Here is an 18,423-nt window from a genome sequence, read left to right on the forward strand (position 1 = left end):
TGGCAGGGATTGAAGCTAAGCCTGCAAATATGTGTGAGGATGATTGGAATAAGTTGGATGCATTAGTAAAGTCTACTATTAGACTTCATCTTGCAGAGTCAGTTTATTTCATAGTAGTAAATGAGCAGACTACGGAAGATTTGTGGGAGAAACTGTGTGCCACTTATGAGAAGGAAACTGCCTCTAATAAAGTTTACCTCATGAAGAGGTTGTTTGAGCTACAGATGATGGAAGGGGTCTCCATTGCTTCTCACTTGAATGAATTCAATATTATTTTCAGCCAGCTTCAGGCTCAGAAGATGAATTTTGATGCGGAGACTAAGGCAAAATTTCTCTTATGTTCATTGCCATCCTCATGGGATACCTTCCGTACAACTGTCAGTAACTCTGCACCTGGTGGAGTACTGAAATTTGATGATGTTGTGGGTAGCTTATTGTCTGAGGAGATTAGACGGAAGTCTATGGATGGCAACAAGCAGGATGCAGCCTTAAATGTGCAAAGGGGCAGATCACAGTTCAGGGGGAAGTCCCAAGAAAGAGGGAAGTCTCGTAGTAAATCCACGGCATGGAACATTGAGTGTTACCACTGTGGCAAGAAGGGCCATATGAAAAAGGATTGCTACAAGCTAAAAAGAGAGCAAAAGGATAAGAAAAAGAATGCAAATTGGGGTGCAAATCAAAAGGAAGAGAGTCCAAGGGAGGACAAAGGAAAAGTGAAGATCAAGGAGATCAATGCAGTCACACATGATAGTGACAATGACGTTCTCTTCATGTCTAGTTTATCTGTAGAGTTGCTTACCACTTCAGATGATGCATATTTTCAGAATTGGATTTTGGATTCTGGTGCTTCATTCCATGTTACTCCCCATAGGGAATGGTTCTCCACTTATGACAGTGGAAAGAAAGGTTGTGTGCATCTTGGAAATGACTATGCATGTGACATAGTGGGAGCAGGTGACATAAAGTTTCCTTTTGCAAATGGGTTTGCATTTGTTTTGAAACATGTGAGACATGTGCCTAAATTGACCAAGAGTCTTATTTCAGTGGATCAGCTAGATGATGTTGGTTTTCACACCACTTTTGGCTTTCAGACTTGGAAAATTCAGAAGGGGTCTATGCTTTTGGCCAGGGGTGCCAAGTGTGGGACTTTGTATCCCTTACATGTATCAGGGGTGTTTGATCATGTTATTGCAATAACCGAGCAGCCAAGCACTTCTTTGTGGCATTGCCGGTTGGGCCATATGAGCCAAAATGGGATGAAACTCTTATGCCATTTGGGTTATGTACCGCATTTGAGTCTCTCTGATTTTGAATTTTGTGAGCACTGTCTCTATGGGAAGCAGACTAAATCAGCCCATAAAAGAAGGGGAAAAAAAGAGTTTGAAAAGCTTGATTTGGTGCATTCAGACGTATGTGGTCCCATGCCTACACGGTCATTAGGCGGTGCTGAATACTATGTGACATTCATTGATGATGCAACTAGGAAAGTGTGGGCTTATGCTATAGCTCAGAAGAGTGATGCATTCCAGGTATTTCATAAATGGCTAGCCTTGGTTGAGAATCAGTTAGGTAGAACGCTTAAATGCCTATGGACTGACAATGGTGGAGAGTATCTCTCTCATGACTTTTAGCATTTCTGTGATACACGTGGGATTAAGAGGGAGCTCACATCCCCTCATACTCTAGAGCAAAATCCAGTTGCAGAAAAGATGAACCGTACCATTCTAGAAAGGTTGCAATGCATGCTTTCCAATGCAAGTCTTTCTAGTGGTTTTTGGGATGAGGCAATGAAGACTGCAGTGCATGTGATCAATAGATCACCTAGTAAGAGTTTGGATGGTGGTATTCCTGAAGAGGCATGGAGTGGCAAGAAGCCCTCTTACTCTCATTTGCGTATATTTGGGTGTGAGGCATATGCACATGTGCCAAAAGAGCTTCGAAAGAAGCTAGATCCTAAGTCTAGGAAATGCATCTTTTTGGGTTATGATGAAAGTGGAGAGATGGGCTATCATCTCTGGGATCCAGAAGCAAAGAAGATCATACGTAGCCATGATGAAGTCTTCAATGAGAAGAAGATGCATAAGGCACCTATGAGGGATGTGGAAATGAGGAGAATCACTTTCCAGGATGTGAATCCACCTGCATATGTTGATAGACGGCAAGCTGTCCATGCACCAAATGTGCAAGAAATGGTACCACCAAATACTCCCACAGGTATACAATCAAGGGTAGATGATGGATCTTCTATTGGTGGAAATGATGAGTCAAATGTGGTTGATATGCAGGTGGGACAACAAGCTGAATGCCCTTGAGAAGATCATCTAGAGTGTCTAGACCGCCTGATAGGTTTGTTCCAGGGGTAGACTATGTGATGCTTACTGATTGCGGGGAGCCTTCTTGCTACAAAGAGGCTATGATGCGTGAGGATCAACGCAAGTGGGAGTATGCTATGCAATCAGAGATGAGTTCACTTATGAAGAATAAGACTTGGGACTTGGTTTCTTTGCCACATGGAAAGAAAGCATGGCCATGTAAATGGGTCTACAAGATGAAGGTCACAGGTGATGATGTGCCTAGGTATATGGCCCGTTTGGTCGCTAAAAGGTTCAAGCAAGAGAAGGGTGTGGACTTTGATGAGATATTCTCTCCGGTTGTGAAGATGACCACACTTAGATGCATGCTTGGACTAGTGGCATCAGAGGATATGGAGCTTATGCAGATGGATGTCAAGACAGCTTTCTTGCATGGGGATTTGCATGAGGAAATTTACATGGTGTAGCCGGAAGGCTTTGAAGAAAAGGACAAAGAGCATTTAGTTTGCAAGCTGAAGAAAAGTCTCTATGGTCTTAAGCAAGCGCCTAGAGAATGGTATCAGAAATTTGATGCTTTCATTCGGTCCCAGGGTTTTAGGAGTAAAATTGATCACTGCCTCTACACTAAAAGGGCTAAGGATAATAGCTTGATAATCTTGGCACTATATGTGGATGATATGCTATTGGCTAGCAAGAATACTTATGAGCTAGATGCATTAAAGGCCAAGTTGGATGAGGCCTTTGATATGAAGGATTTGGGACTTGTAGGTCATATTCTTGGTATGCGCATCACGCGTGATCGGAGTAGGAAACTCCTTTGGCTTTCACAAAAAGAGTATGTTACAAAAGTATTTACAAAAGTATTACAGCATTTCAATATGGAGGGGGGGAAGGTAGTGAGTACTCCGTTACCTCCATATGTGAAACTGAGTCATACAGATAGTCCTAAATCAGATGAGGAAAGGGCCAGGATGGCCAAGGTTCCTTATGCATCAGCAGTTGAGAGTCTTATGTATGCTATGATAGCTACTAGACTAGACATTGCATTTGCAATGGGAGTTGTTAGCCGGTATATGGCTAATCCAAGAAAGAGGCATTGGGAGGCAGTTAAGTGCATCATGAGATACATGAAGGGTACCAAGGAGATGTGCATCTGCTTTGGTAGAGGAGACATGCATGTACTTGGGTACACAGATTCAGACTATGCAGGGCATGTGGATAGTAGGAGATCCACTTCTGGTCATATGTTCACCTTTGCAGGTGGTGCAGTGTCATGGATGTCTCGCACACAGAAGTGCGTTGCTTTGTCTACCACAGAGACTGAGTATGTTGCAGCCACAGAGGGCTGCAAGGAGGCTATATGGCTTAATCGGCTAGTGGGAGATTTGGGGATTCATACAGGTGTACCGACATTGCATAGTGATTCCATGAGTGCTATTCAGCTAGCACGGAATCATTGAGGTTAGGTACCATTTCATCAGGAAGGTACTTGAGGACAAGCGCATAGAGCTTGTCAAGGTCCATATAGATGATAACCCTGCAGATATGCTGACGAAGAGTCTACCTAGTTAGCGGTTTGAGTATTGTCGTGTATTGATGGGCATTGGATAGTATGCTCACTGGTTGTTCTCCCTTAAAGGCACATTGTCCTTTAAGTGGGAGGTTGTGGGGGTTAAAGGTCACTGTGCCTTTACCCTGGTTATGTACAATACTCAAACACATATATAAATGAATGAAAAAGAAGATTACAGTGTTCTACACCCACCAAAACTTGTGTGGCTCTCTGTTTCTCTCTCTCCCTCTTCCGTTCTTGCTTCCGTTGAGAGCACTCTCATCCACAACCTCCTCCTGTATCGGAAACAGTCTCGCTATGAGAATCCTAGTGCAAGTGCTAGGAAGGGGGGTGACCGCTCCACCACCAATATTTCCAAGAACGGATGACAACCCCTCAAGGAGCAAGCCTATCACAATCTCCAAGATAATCACCAAGTTTGTAGGAGAAGGAGACCTAGTCTCCCATGTTGAGAGATTCAAACAAATCTGTGAGATCTTTGGTGATATTGGGGATCTAGACAAGGTCAATGCTTTTAGCTTGAGTCTTGATGGCAAGGCTAGACAATGGTTTAGAGCCATAAACCCTAAGGAGAAAATAAATTAGGACACATTGTGTAAATATTTCATTGTGGGCCAGTGGTCCCAAGTGGAGCCCGCTTAACCAGCTTTATGAGGTGAAGTAGAAGGACAATGAATCCTTAAGAGACTACATTGCCAGGATTAAACATATGAACTCACCCTATTTTTGTGCTTGGATACTCTATTCTGATCAGAAGTGTATGTATCTCCATGTGAACTGAGATTTGATGCCATAATGCCTACAAAAGGCATTGAACTTTGTGGACTTGTATTCACCTCCATTGTCCTCCATTGTCACAATGGAGGATATTCATATACTTGCTAGTCTACTTTTCTACCAAGACTTTTAAGTTCTTAGACATGTTAGATTTCTATTCTAGGAAGTAGAATCTCCAAGTCTTCCTAGAGTTCTCATTTGTGAAGGTGGTGAAGCACGATGCCTTGCCGAGAGACTATGTGGAAGTCAGACCCATAGATCAAAATGCACAATTTAAAAGGATGCCTATGCTTTGAGAACAAGATGTTGGAAAGGGTTGTCTGTTTCTTACCCATCAAATAAGACTCAAATACATATTTTTGAAAGTACATTTGTGGAAGCCCTTATTTCATGCTCTTCTTCTTGAGGGATACAAGGTTTTTGAAGTTGAGGTGGCCATACCTCTTGTGCCACAATGTACTCAAATAAGCATCTTTGATTAGAATGGTAGAAGAAAGATTGAAAATCCTAATCCTGACACCCTCAGCAAGGATGGATTCAAGACTCTCGAGCTCCCTCATGATGCATCCATAGTTGTTGAAGACAGCTTCCATATCACTCTTACACATCTATCAAATAAAGAGAAGGTTCTATGCCATTATAGGGATGTAGAACACATCTTTAATGCTTGTTGTAGTGCTTCCATCACTTTGCAAAGGTATGTTGTTGATCCCTTTGATTTTGTGGGGTGTGTCATCCCCCATCACGATGATCTCCCTTAGATTCCTCTTGGGATGGAGGTCAGAGAACCATTCTTTCTTAGAAGTCATGTGGTTTCACGTGTCAGAGTCGAACCACCATATGTCATCCTTTTGTGTCTGAGATGTGGGCTTATCAGATTGAGCATACTGTGATATGAGAAATTTGTGTTGATATCCTTGAGAGTTTTCTTGATCATAGGCATAGTTGGTGGTTTGCCATTATGGATTGTTACCTTGGCAAGAGTTGCAAGATTTGTTTGACTGGCCTCCATTGGCTAAATTTCTTTATTTGTTCCTACATTTGGTTTCCCAATGGCTTGAGATTGCCATAGAAATTGCAATTCCCTCTTGTTAGAAGTACTTTGCTCTCCAAAATTGTCTTTGCCTCTAGGATTCCATGTGCCCGTCTAAGTAAAAGGACCATGGTTCTAATTTTATTTGATGAATATTGAGCTTGTTTACCTGATTCAATTCTTTGCTTTGGTTGTTTGGGCAACCAAGATTCGTGCCTCTTCCTTTATGGGACTCTCTCCTCCTCCTCTTGCTGTGAAAGTAGTGGAATGGTTCTTTGAATTTGTATTGAGAACACATCTCAGATGCTCCTGTATGAACATGTTTGACATGAGCTAGAAGATAAAGGTGTACCTTAAGTGACTAATATAGGCACAAACTACATATAGTATGGCCCTTGTTTATTGATACCGATCTAGACAAGCTTTCTTATTTGACCTCCTAGCCAATAGAAGTGAGCTGATCTCCAAGGTCATTTAATCTGACCAAAAAAATTACGACTTGATTCAGTTTGATACATGGGGTTGCTATTGAACCGATTCCTACAAGAGGACACATGACATGTTGTTGGCATTGAACCATCTTTTGAGAGAGCTAACCTTGAAGGACAGGGATGATGACATAATTCACATTGAAATTGATAAGTCCGATGCAAGGCAGGTCTTTGCATCCCACTCATGTTGCTTAATGAGCTCTAGAAGTTCACTTGGGATGAGGGGAATTGTTGGACTCATGGGAAGAGGCTTCAGTCTCTTTCTACTTCTATTATAATATCCCATTATCCCATTAACTAAAAAGTGTCCAACATCTCAAAATTCTAGTTGCCATAGTTGTTATCATCATGTAGCTTGCTAATGTGTAAATATTACATCATCATGTGATCGAGAGCTATAGCAAGTCATATGTATCAAAAATCAAAGCTTGTATACAAATAGCAACTAAGAGCCAATGATAGTCTAAGGCTTTAAAGAACCAAAAGGATAGTGCATAAATCATTGCCAATTAGTCAGCTAGTGACTTTACAAGGTGGCATGTGAGTGCATCTGCGTTAACTATCCTGAATAGTAACGCCAATTTGTGAAGCGACTCAACAAGAGTGAATTTTTCGTTGGCCAATGAGCTGAGCAAGTATTGATTTGCATGAAATGAATACTGATTATAGGTTCCATAGGGATCCACTCTAATAGGAACTAATTGGTAATTTTAAAGCAAGGGCTTAATTGGATTTTGTGAAGTTCAATTGTCTCCTCTAAGCTAGCTAGTTCTAAAACTACTCTACTCCATCAATCAAGGAGATAGAGCAACCAGATAAATTTTATCTTAATTCAAATTTTAGTACTGGGCTTGGAGTGACAACAATCTGACCAAGTGAGGTTCGAATGCAAGGTGCGGGTAACATATCTACAAAACAAGTGGGTTGAATGTTAAATCAAAGGAGCCACTACAAAGACCTCAAAAAAGAAGCAGTTCTCCTTTTGGTTACTTTTGTCAAAAGCCTCTTGGATCAAAAGTTATGGTGATCCAAAGGTGTGTCTACACTAAGGTGATGTGGGCAGGGTGTGCATATGATGAAGCTTGGTGGTGCTTACAGAGCACAACTGCTAATGTGGTAGTTGTGAGGTGGTACTGCCACATGGCACCGGTAGACTGGTGATATGGCACTTCCATGTGTTAGTGTTGATGGTGTAGGCACTACCACATGGATAGGTGACATGGCAGGCTATAAGATGGTAGGTGGCGTGATAGGTAATGATGTGACATTACCACATGGAGGACAAGATGTGGTTGAATTGCCATGTGTGGCTTATCTACCTCATGGCTTGTCTGTTATGTGGGCAGGCCGTGTGGTGAGAGGGCTATCTACCACTTGGTAGAGATAGGATTGGTAGAGAATGTAGAGAGAGAAGAGTTGTGAGAGAAGCTTGAGGATTTCTCTACATGTCGATAGTGAAGGGGCAATGACAAGAGCTGTCGATAGAGGGGAGTGTATTTAAGCATTGCTCATTTCATTGATCACAGGTGCCATTTTTGCATTTTTGCATTTTTGCTTCTCTGTTGCCGCTATCTCTGTCTTTGTGGTTGTAGGTGCATAGATGCCTTGAGGCTCCTATGCCATCAAGTTGCTTTTCATTTGCAAAGGTCTATGCCTTTGTTTGTAGGTGCATAGAGAGGCTCCCATGCCATCAAGTTGCCTTTCATTTGCCAAGGTTTATGATTAATCAGCTGTTATGGTTGTTTGTTGCATCCGTGCTCTATGGGCCTTGCTTTCTTTGAGCTTTGCTTATGTTTTTGGGGATCCTATGCTATGTCCTTATCAAAGTACTCGTTTAAGTACTATTGAAGTGCTTCTTCTCACTGTCTAGCTATGTGTGTGCTTTTGTAATCAACCTATATGCTTGCTTGTGTGAAGTTTTTGCTGCTTGTTGTTTGAGCTTTGTTGCCTTTGTTTGTGAGTGAGGAGTACATGGATAGCAAGAACAGTTATCAACAGCTTTAGACCAAGTGGAAAAAATGTGTCGATGAGGGGACATACTGGCTCATACTTCCAAAAATCAATTAATTAGTTCTTTAAGGGGAGATAAATTAAACTCATTAACTTAATTAGCCTAACTCATTTTCCCCCTCAAAGTTAGCCCCCCCCTCCCCTCCCAAAAGAAATAAAAAATAATATAAAAATAAAGGTGCCTCACTATAGCCCTACCCCTCCGCTTCACCATTCTCTCTTCAACCACCCTTGCCTCTACTTGCTCTCCTCCCCTCTCTTCTGTCACTTAACCCAGCCCCTCTCTCCCTCCTTATCTCTCCGTCTGCTCAGCTCATTGTCTTCCTCTCCCTCCCTTGCTTGGCCCCCCCTCCTTCCTCGTTGTCTCTCACCCCCTTTTCCTAGCTTGCCTCTCCCTCCCTCTCTCTCCATCAGCTTAGCCTGGGTCAGCCTCCCCATCTCCCCATCTGCTCAGCTCACTATCTCCCTCTCACTACCCCTTCTTTCTTCTGTCTCTCTCTCCCTCCCCCTCTCTCCCTCCTTTTAGCCCCACCCCTATCTCAGCCCTTTGTAATTCTTAATCAGGGCGCAAATAGGACCTTTTTTCATACTCTAGATAGTCTCTTGCAACACAATGAGGGAGCAGGGAGGGAGGGAGGGAGAGGCAAGAAGAAGCAAGGGAAGGATGACTAGGGAGGGACCAGGGAGCAAGGTGGCAAAGGAGAGAGTGAAAGAGGGATAGAGAGAGGGAAAGAGGGCAAGGGAGCAGGAGGGTGAGAGAGAGAGGATTAGGAAAAAGACAAAGCAAGGTGAGGATGGTTCGAGATGATGCGAGGTGAAAGCGATGAGCAATGCAACACATGGCAATTTGAGAGAGGGAGGTTAATTTTTTAAGGGGGGCAATTAACCTAGGTCAATTCTAACTTGATAATTTGGGACCCCATAACTTAGGTTAATGGATTAATTTTCCAAGGAGGAAGAGGACTAATTAATATGATTTATGATTAAAAGTTCGTTAGGGGGACATATTGGTAGATCGACATACTAGTAGATCTAACTCTCAAATTATAAGCAAATGTCATAAGACAACATTTAGGAAACCACCTTAACCATTTCATTTTGAGAATTCCAATAGGGTCCTTAAGAATGCCAAAAATAATGAGGCATAAATTACTTGGGAGCATTGGCATTTCAAAACATAAAGTATGGCGGCAAGCAATACTTGCATCTTATGAGAGAATACATGCCTAGGAACAAGTAGATGTATGCACTATATTGAAACTAATATAAATATAAGTAAGAATATATGTAAGGTATGCACATTAACATGAAATATACCCTGAATATACACACTTGCAAATAGAATGCTAGAGGTATGCTTGGATAAAAATAGCATGCATGTACCATTCAATCATAAAACATCCTATAATTAGAGGATAGGGTAAGCGTATGAATTTGAAGGTTCACAAACACAAATATGCACTAATGTTTACGTCATCATATATTAAACATAGACGCAAGTATGCATAAATGCATGCAATTATGAGTTTTTGCAAGAGAAAGCACCTCCTGACATACAAAAGCATGAACATAAGAGCATATGTGATAGCACAAGACTGCTCATTGTATTGATTATCTTGTTTCTTGGACTGACTTTCTTTTTAGTATGAATAGAATCATGGATATGAGATTTAACATAGGGTCCATCATCATCAATAGAGAGAGTTTTTTGTCCCAAACCTTTCTATAAGGTTATTCCTGTTCTTGTTTTCGAGACTTAGCAGTCCAGCAACTAGGACATCTATAGTGGCGACTCTACTACAGTCTACAAGCATCAACCAACTCAACATAGCGGCTCAACAAGACTAAAGCAAAGCAAACATCAAACTAAACAATGTAAAGCAAGAGTTAGAGGCTGGGTCCACACAACATCCTCTAAGAGGTGGTGTGAAGGGCTATCGTCCTAGTTGGGCCAATAGGAGGAACGGAGGCACTGACGCAAAAGATTTGTATTCGGTCCATGAAGGCCACCTACTCTCCGGCCAACTCCTCCAACACTACATGATTGGCGCATTCCATCTCCTCCAACCGCTGCACCAACAATCACATGCTCGTGACATAAATTAGCAGCCTCACGACCAGCGAGGGTGGTGTGAACTGCCACAAGTGGCGGCGATGCGTCAAATTCTAATTCCTCCTCGATGGACGGGGATGCTTATGATTGTTGCATGTGTCGAGAATGCGAATGGCAAAGAGAGACCCTGAAAAGCAGAAATGATGAAGGCTTAAAGCTAATCCAAGGTGAAGAAGGGTTAGAGTGAAGGATTGAGGGTTCGGTTAGGGTTTGTGAGCTAAAGAGAGTGTTCTCAGAAAGAGTAGGTTCTTTTGCAGGCAGCTCGAGCAAAAATGGTGTGTCTCTTCTCCCTCGCAACATAAATTTCAGTTCATCTTTGCTCTATTGCCTTTCTCCTTCGTAGTTTTGGCTTCTGTTCCAGTTTTCTCCTTCGCTTTCTTACGATCTTCGCACTTTTTTTTGAATCACCCTAGGCCTTATCCGAGAAAAAGGCCCAGAACTGCATGCGCGAGATCAAGGTGCAAAAGCTTGTGTTGAATATCTCCGTGGGTGAAAGTGGAGATCGTCTTACCAGGGCTGCCAAGGTACGTTTCCTCTCTCGCTAGACGATTGCTTCTCAACAGAGGCATGTTTTCCAATTGGACGTAGGGACTCTCGCTCGCATTCAACGGTTTCTTCGTTGTTTACGCTGCGCCAAATATTTTCTGGCCTTAAAGCCGTAATATGTTTGGAGCAGTTTTCTGCAATGCTTTGCTCCGGTGCGATTTGACTCTTTTTTTATAACTGATTGACGCTTGTATTTTGTCCAGCTATCTCGCACATAACACACAATTGAGTTGAAATCAAGCCAGCCCTTAGCGCTAGTATAGAGGAATATCTCATCGTAGCTTAGAAGTTTTCTAGTGCGAGTTTTCTTAGCTAGACCCAAATTTCGTGCTTCCAGCGGGTTTGCATATGCATACTTGAGAACAGTGTTTCTTCATGTGTCTAGTCCTAATTGAGTTGGTAAGTCAAGATGCAAGGCACTAGCTCCCATTCTTCCTTCGAAGGCATAAGGCATACTCCATCCCAAAAACAGGCCTCATTGTGCTAAAGAGTGGCTCTTTACTTTCGTTTCCATTCAGCACTAGTTTTGATTGATTTTGCGTGTGCTTTGGAGTGTAGCTAGTATCTGTTTGTCTACTCATTGGTTGTGTGATATTCAGGTGCTGGAACAGTTGAGTGGGCAGACTCCTGTGTTTTCTAAAGGTGTGCTATGAAAGTCATCTATGTTTTTAAAGTTCTTATTCTCCCTTTATTCTGAAAAGTTGAGATCTATTTTATTTCTGACTAATATTTTTCCATGGCAATGCAGCCAGATACACTGTCCGATCTTTTGGGATTAGACGGAATGAGAAAATTGCTTGTTATGTTACTGTGCGAGGAAGTAAGGCCATGCAGCTTTTGGAGAGTGGCCTCAAGGTGAAGGAATATGAGTTGCTGAGAAGGAATTTCAGTGATACAGGCTGTTTTGGCTTTGGTATTCAGGAACACATTGACCTTGGTATCAAGTAAGTGTTTCCTTACACAGTTCTTGCTGCTCTTGCCGTCTTACTGGTTCTACTTCAGTTCTTGTTCTTGCAGTTAAGCCTCGTGTGTAGTAGTTAAGCTCTAGCGTACGGTTGTCAGCTGTGTTAATTATTTGGCTGGCATTGTTCTTCTTTTGTAGGTACGATCCCTCAACTGGTATCTATGGCATGGATTTCTACATAGTGCTTGAACGACCTGGATACAGAGTGGGAAGGAGGAGAAGGGCCAAATCTCGTGTTGGCATCCATCAGAGGGTCACTAAAGAGGATGCAATGAAGTGGTTCCAAGTCAAGTATGAAGGTGTCATCCTTAATAAGTCGCAAGCGATCAATTAAGGCAGGGTTTTCTTAAAATAGAAAGAGGCCACATTACTCCATGAATATAGTTTGGTGAGCAGCTCAGAATTGTTATGTAGCGGCTATATTATTTGAGGGCATCGCTAAGAAGAAGGGCAGGTTCAGACTCGGAGTCTTAGGGCCCAGCTCATAAGTAGTCTGAGATTTTCCAATATTTCTCAGAAGCACAGGATTACTGATGCATCATGCGGGAATGGATCTGTTTTTGTAGAATGTGGATTACTCCAATCTTAATACTGTGTTTAGATTTTGGAGTATCAGACTATAATTAATTAGCTGAAGGAGTTCTGTGCGCCATTTTTAAATTGTGAGTTGCAGTTTTTTGCTCACCAAATCTGCTTAAAGAGTGAGATTTTACTACCGTTGCCATTCATCATACGTCAGCCCAAATAAGACATTAGTACTAAAGAAAATAAAGGGGTGGTATCAAGGTCTATTGTGCCGCAGTTGATGCTGTTTGCTGTTGCAAGAATATCTGAATGTGTTTCTGGAGCATTTTTGGAGGGTTGGGTTTTATTTCAGAAGCCTCCCAAGGGGTTAGAACCACCCTTGAAGGAAGAGGGTCGACTGGGTGATGTGACATTGGAACAGTGAAGGCAAAACCACAGCTTTGGCACAGTACTGTTTGAATCATCTGTTCTGTGGTGACATGTGAGTCTTAGTGTCGCTCACTGAGCCTCCCAATGTTGGATCTTCTCACCTCACCGAACATTGGACGTAGTGATGGTTTGTCTCTTTGGTAGGTGATTTAGTTGGGTCTAGCTCAGTAAATTGAAGCAAAAGAGTTAGAAGAAACATATATAGAGAAAGGTTTTCAAAGCTAGGTCAAACATGAATAATCTTCATGATTATGGGAAAGGTAATATTAATTGGTCTAACCTTAAGGCTTTATTATGACCTCATTAGCACTCATTCCACGAATTTAGGAAAATCAACTCTTTTTAAGAATAAAAGAACCTCTAAAAAGAATCCTTTGATGTGGAGAACTCATAACAAGCTCTTTAACATTCCTCTTTAAAAACATAGTCATACACCTAACCTCCTATGGAAACCTAATGCTATGTTACAAGCTCACATGTTTGTGAGCTGCCTCCCTCACTTCCTCTTCCTCCACTTCCTTCTCCTTTAGTTCCTTTAACTTCCTTAGTTCCAGGAGCTTTTGCTTCTCGAGACTATAAAAGAAGACTCCTTTACCTAAATGGATTAATGTCTTTGGGTCTTTTTTCAATTAAAGTTTTTGAAAAATATAATGTTTGTTTTTTTAAAACTAGTACTCTTTTGAAAACCTCTCTTTTGAGGATTTGAATCTAAATAATATACAACTTGAAACTTCGTTGGAAGTAAAAGCTTCCTTTCAAAGTAAAGAAGTATATCTAAATAAGGAACTCTTGAATTGTATTTTTACTCCTCTCTCTTGACAAGGGCTTAAACTCAATTTTCAATTCTCTTGAAGTCATGGATTCTATTCCTCATTATGTGAGAAGAATTTGGAAGCATCAAGTAGTAGCTTGGAAGTATGTAAAAACTTTAGGACAGAAGGCTTTCAGCTATGGAGAGAGAGGTAAAAGGATTCAAAATCTTCTATCCTTAGAGAACCTTGTTGTTGTAAAAGTAAGAGATCCAAAGCTTTATTGATCTTGATTTAGGGCATGTAGTCATAGCTAATATCTCAATTTTGCTTTCTAGTAACTTAAGAGACCTTTTCATGAAAGGCACGGAATTTCAATTGTACTCTTTTAAAGAGTCTTGCCTTTTAAAAGCTATTGATAAGGAAATCTCAAAGTTTGTTTTGCAATTAGAATAATGTTTAGGGGTTCAAAATATCTTATCAGAACAGAAAGGGAAGATTTTGAAGAAAGTTGCTTTGAAACTAGAAGTAGTCCCTTCCATTAATTGATCAAAGCAAAGTAACCATCTTTGCAAAGAAGATGAAACTCTTCTTCAAAAATTCCATAGAAATTTTGTCATTTCTTATATGGACAAATGTTCCAATAACTTTGCTTTTATTTGCAAAAAGTTTCACTTAGAATGTCTTTTGAGAGAAGTGAACTCGTCTGCCAAAACTTACGCCCATGCCTTAGTTTCTCGAAAGGATTTGACTAGAGTTTTTGCAAGTCTGGGTTTGTTTGCAATCCAAGTATCCCTTTTCTTTGTGCTGCATGGAAGTTTCACAAAACTCCAAAAAAGCCAAGATTTATTGTAGCTGCTTGAGACTACTTTGACGGATGTCTCTAAATGGCTAAGCTATTGCTTCAAAGCCATGTTGTCTAGTGTCCATGAACTTTGGAGGGACTTATTAAAGGAGGCATATGTCCCCTCGCACTCAAGGTGGATTTTAAATGACTTTGTAGGAGTAATTCATGTTGTAAAATTTTTAAATTCCTCTTGAAGCATTCAGGAAAAAGAGTCTTCTATTCTCCTTCAAACCTATCATTTTACTACGCTTTACACAAAGGTCGAGCTAGAAGACCTGAAGTTTAGAATCAAAAAGCTAGTGGCTGAAGTTTTAAAGTTGAGATTTGACAAAGATAGATGCAAAGTGCTAAAAGTTGAGAAAACAACTTATGCTTTGACTTTTTGTGTCTAAATAATAAAGATCATGACATCAGTTCTAAAAAGAAAAGACACACAAAAATAGTAAGTGTTGAAGGTGTTTGCTCTTTGATAGATTTTCTTTTAGATAATCTTTACATCACAATAGGTGATGCTTTGTTTCAACAAATTATAGGAATCCCCATGGGCACTAATTGTGCCATCTTCTTAGCAAACTTTTATAATTTCACTTATGAATTTGAGTTTATGCAACGTCTTATTTCTATCAATACCTGCCCTATCATTTTACATAAGCTTAGCCAAGTTAGGCATTTTATAGATGATTTATTTGCACCAGATGTTCATGACTTTCCAGACTTTATGTACAAAGACGCTTGTGCTTTTGGAGAAAGAATCTATCCTCGTGACTCTTGTGAACTGAACTGCACTTCAAGAGGGGATTCTTGTGTTTTCTTAGATCTTATACTTTTTCAATCTACGAGAATACTCTTGGAACGTGATCCCAAACTACCTCACGAGCCACAAGACCAGCTAAAGTCATCCTCTCAGTCTAAAAGAGCTGGAAGATCTCATAAGAAACAAGAGAAAATTGGGCTATTGCCTCACCAAGAGCTATGTGGGGATCGAATCATTGATGTAAGTACAGTCTTGGTAGGAATCTGAGGTAGGCATGTGGTCCCTACTAAAGAAACACCGCCTAGCCTAATAGTTGAAATTGCAATGTCGAACTCCACCAACAAAGGAGTAAAAAGAATTAAGAATTGCACCCTTCATACAAGATCTTGGTGTAGCCACAACCTGCATGGACTTCACTATACTTTTACCATGCAAACCCCTATCATGAGTTGGTGGTCGGTATGGACATCTTAGGATCACCGTATCCTTTCTAGGATACAAAGCGCGTCAGCCAATGCTGGCTTTTACTCGAGGTATAAACAATGACTACACGTACACTTTATTCAAACACCGACTCACCACACCACGTGATGGTAAGTATTCTCATGGAGTGGCACAGGTTTCATTTGTAAACATGCGCTTAAGTGTCTTTCCATTCAATTTTCTAAATTCTTAAATTGATACTTCTTTACTTGCGTAGGTGTCACTGGCACGCCGAGCCCGATTCATGTGTCGTCGACATCTACTTATTCCACTAGGACAACCTTCATTACGTCTATTTCAATATCAAACCTCTATGTGCACTTGCATATTTATTTGAGTATCGGAGCTTTATGGACTTTCGGATATGCATGCACTTTCAATTTTCATGTTCTGTTCGACGATTTCAATAATGAAATTTCTATTGTTGTGTTATTATACATCGATATCGAGAGAGAGAGAGAGAGAGAGAGAGAGAGAGAGAGAGAGAGAGAGAGAGAGAGAGAGAGAGAGAGAGAGAGAGAGAGAGAGAGAAGAGAGAGAGAAGGGGGGGGGGAGGGAGGGAGGGAGGGATGCATTGGTATAAAAGTATTTTTCCAAGTACTTTTAACTTTAATAATTGTGTTCTTATAAGTATACGATGCATTGGTATAAAAGTATTTTTCCAAGTACTTTTAACTTTAATAATTGTGTTCTTATACATATATGATGGAGAGGGAGATATGTGCATGCACACGTGTGCACACACACACATACACACATAGGTAGAGAGAGAGAGAGAGGGTGTAAAAGTACTTTCTCAGTAAAGACACTACATTCTAATTTTAATAATCATGTTTTTATATATATGAACATGCATAGAGAGAGATGCTCCAATGGTTTTGTTATTACTTCCCTTTAGACATAGATAAAGAACATGAGAGAGTGAGAGAGAGAGAGAGAGAGAGAGAGAGAGAGAGAGAGAGAGAGAGAGAGAGAGAGGGTGGGAGGTTACTTGCACGTCATAGATGGGTTCATAGGAATGTGCAAACAAGGGAAGGGATGTTAGAGATGTTGGATTCTAGGTTGGGGGTGGTGAAGGGCTTGGAGCAGGTGGATGAAGTGATACTGGTATTGAGGGTGGTATTGCGTTGTTTGGCTAATTTGCAGATGCAAAGTCCAACAATTCGTGAAGTGGTGAAAATGCAAGATTGCTGCCTCCTCTAGCATTGCACTCGAGCGAGGTCAATCCCCCATTCACTGCAGCAGATTGGGAGATGTACACATCCCAAATAAAGGCTTAAATAAGCATAGAAATATAAAGATAAGATTTCATACATGCTGCAATGTAGTCATATTTTTAGGTTGTTTCCCAACATTAATAATGGTTTTCTCATTAGACTACATAGAAGTATACAGATAAGGTTTCATACATGCTTTCATTAGAGTGAGTCTCTCCTCCTCTTGGAGTAAAAATTTTAGAAGGTTTCATACATGCTTTCATTAGAGTGAGTCTCTCCTCCTCTTGGAGGAAAATTTTAAAAAGTTATGAGATTTACACATCCCAAATAAAAATAAAGGTTTAAATAATCATAGAAGTATAAAGATAGCATGCTTTCATTAGACTCAGTCTCTTCTCCTCTTGGAGGAAAATATAAAAAAGTTATGAGATTTACACATCCCAATTAAAGGCTTGAACAAGCATACAAGTATAAAGATAAGGTTTTATACATGCTCTAATGTAGTCATATTTTCAGGTTGTTTCCCAAGGGTAGCAATTAGACGATGAATACTCTCAGCCCGAAACACTAGTAGATCGGCCTCTATATATGATTCCATTTTGACTAGTAACTCCAAATAAAAAATCTCTCTAAGAAACAACATGCAGTTGTAGGCAACTCTCCACCCATAGTTGTCCCCATCTTTTTGCTCCACTGGTAGACGTTGTTTGAATTCTACTTGGTCTTGTTGCTCCGTGGTTGTTCCTATAGCAGATACTAGTCGATATGTAGCACTGTCCATCATGACATATTAAATATCTTAATATGTCATGATCATAAGATACAAAATAAGAAAGTAATAAAAATATTAAGAGAATAATTACCTTGGGGAGTTGGCATGATAGCCTTCCATTGAATTCAAAAACCACAAATGGTTGACTTCAAGGTCCCAAGCAATCAGACTCCAATGTGAGCTACACGACTAGATTAAAAATGATTATTGTTTTACATAAACTTGCCAAAGAAATAGTAAAAATAAGGTTGGAGTTGATACTTACTCCTCATGATAAGGCATAAAGATGACTCGCACCCCATCTAATTTCAAAGGGCTTAACCAGGTACAAACATCTTCTATAGTCTTTTGAGGAGAGCTAAGAATAGAAGAAAGGAGAGCATCGAGCATGTAGACATGATTCTGCACTGCACTAGGAAGCTGAGAAATAACTACACTGTACCAAGAAATAAACAAACGGTAGCTCATAGAATTGATTTGCATTTCGCACTAGGAAACTGAGATATAACTACACTATAAAAAAATAAACAAATATTAGATCATTGAAGTAGCAACAAATAAACAAACGTTACTTGAGAATGGCCAAGATAACATTAATGAGCTTTTCATTTTATCCAATGGAGCTAAATTTGCAGAATGGGTCTCTGTCATAGCTTGTATTCTATGTTTGTGGTCATTTTGTTTTTCCATGGTGTCTTTAAAGCTCTTGTGCTCATGGGATTCTTCAATCAATTTTGGAGGTGATTGCATTGCAAAAGTAGAAGGGAGTGCCTCCATATTAACTTCATCCATTTCTTCTCCCTCTATTGCCTATAAACAATTATGAGA

The 18,423-nt window shown here is 40.5% G+C and overlaps 1 protein-coding gene across 1 annotated transcript; it reads left to right on the top strand.

Annotated features, from left to right (window-relative positions):
• Window positions 1–10,443: 10,443 nt before the first annotated feature.
• LOC147884756 (large ribosomal subunit protein uL5-like) lies at window positions 10,444–12,479 on the top strand. Its single transcript, XM_087397372.1, has 5 exons — window positions 10,444–10,584; window positions 10,723–10,833; window positions 11,455–11,497; window positions 11,604–11,799; window positions 11,958–12,479. Exons 1-5 carry the CDS (start codon window positions 10,582–10,584, stop codon window positions 12,151–12,153), a joined length of 549 nt encoding a protein of 182 aa, XP_087253498.1. The 5' UTR covers window positions 10,444–10,581; the 3' UTR covers window positions 12,154–12,479.
• The last annotated feature ends 5,944 nt before the right edge of the window (window positions 12,480–18,423 follow it).

This window comes from Dipteris shenzhenensis, chromosome 26 (assembly GCF_047967505.1).
Source record: "Dipteris shenzhenensis isolate YYH24624 ecotype China chromosome 26, Dip_SZ_1.0, whole genome shotgun sequence".
NCBI classification, from domain to species: Eukaryota; Viridiplantae; Streptophyta; class Polypodiopsida; order Gleicheniales; family Dipteridaceae; genus Dipteris; species Dipteris shenzhenensis.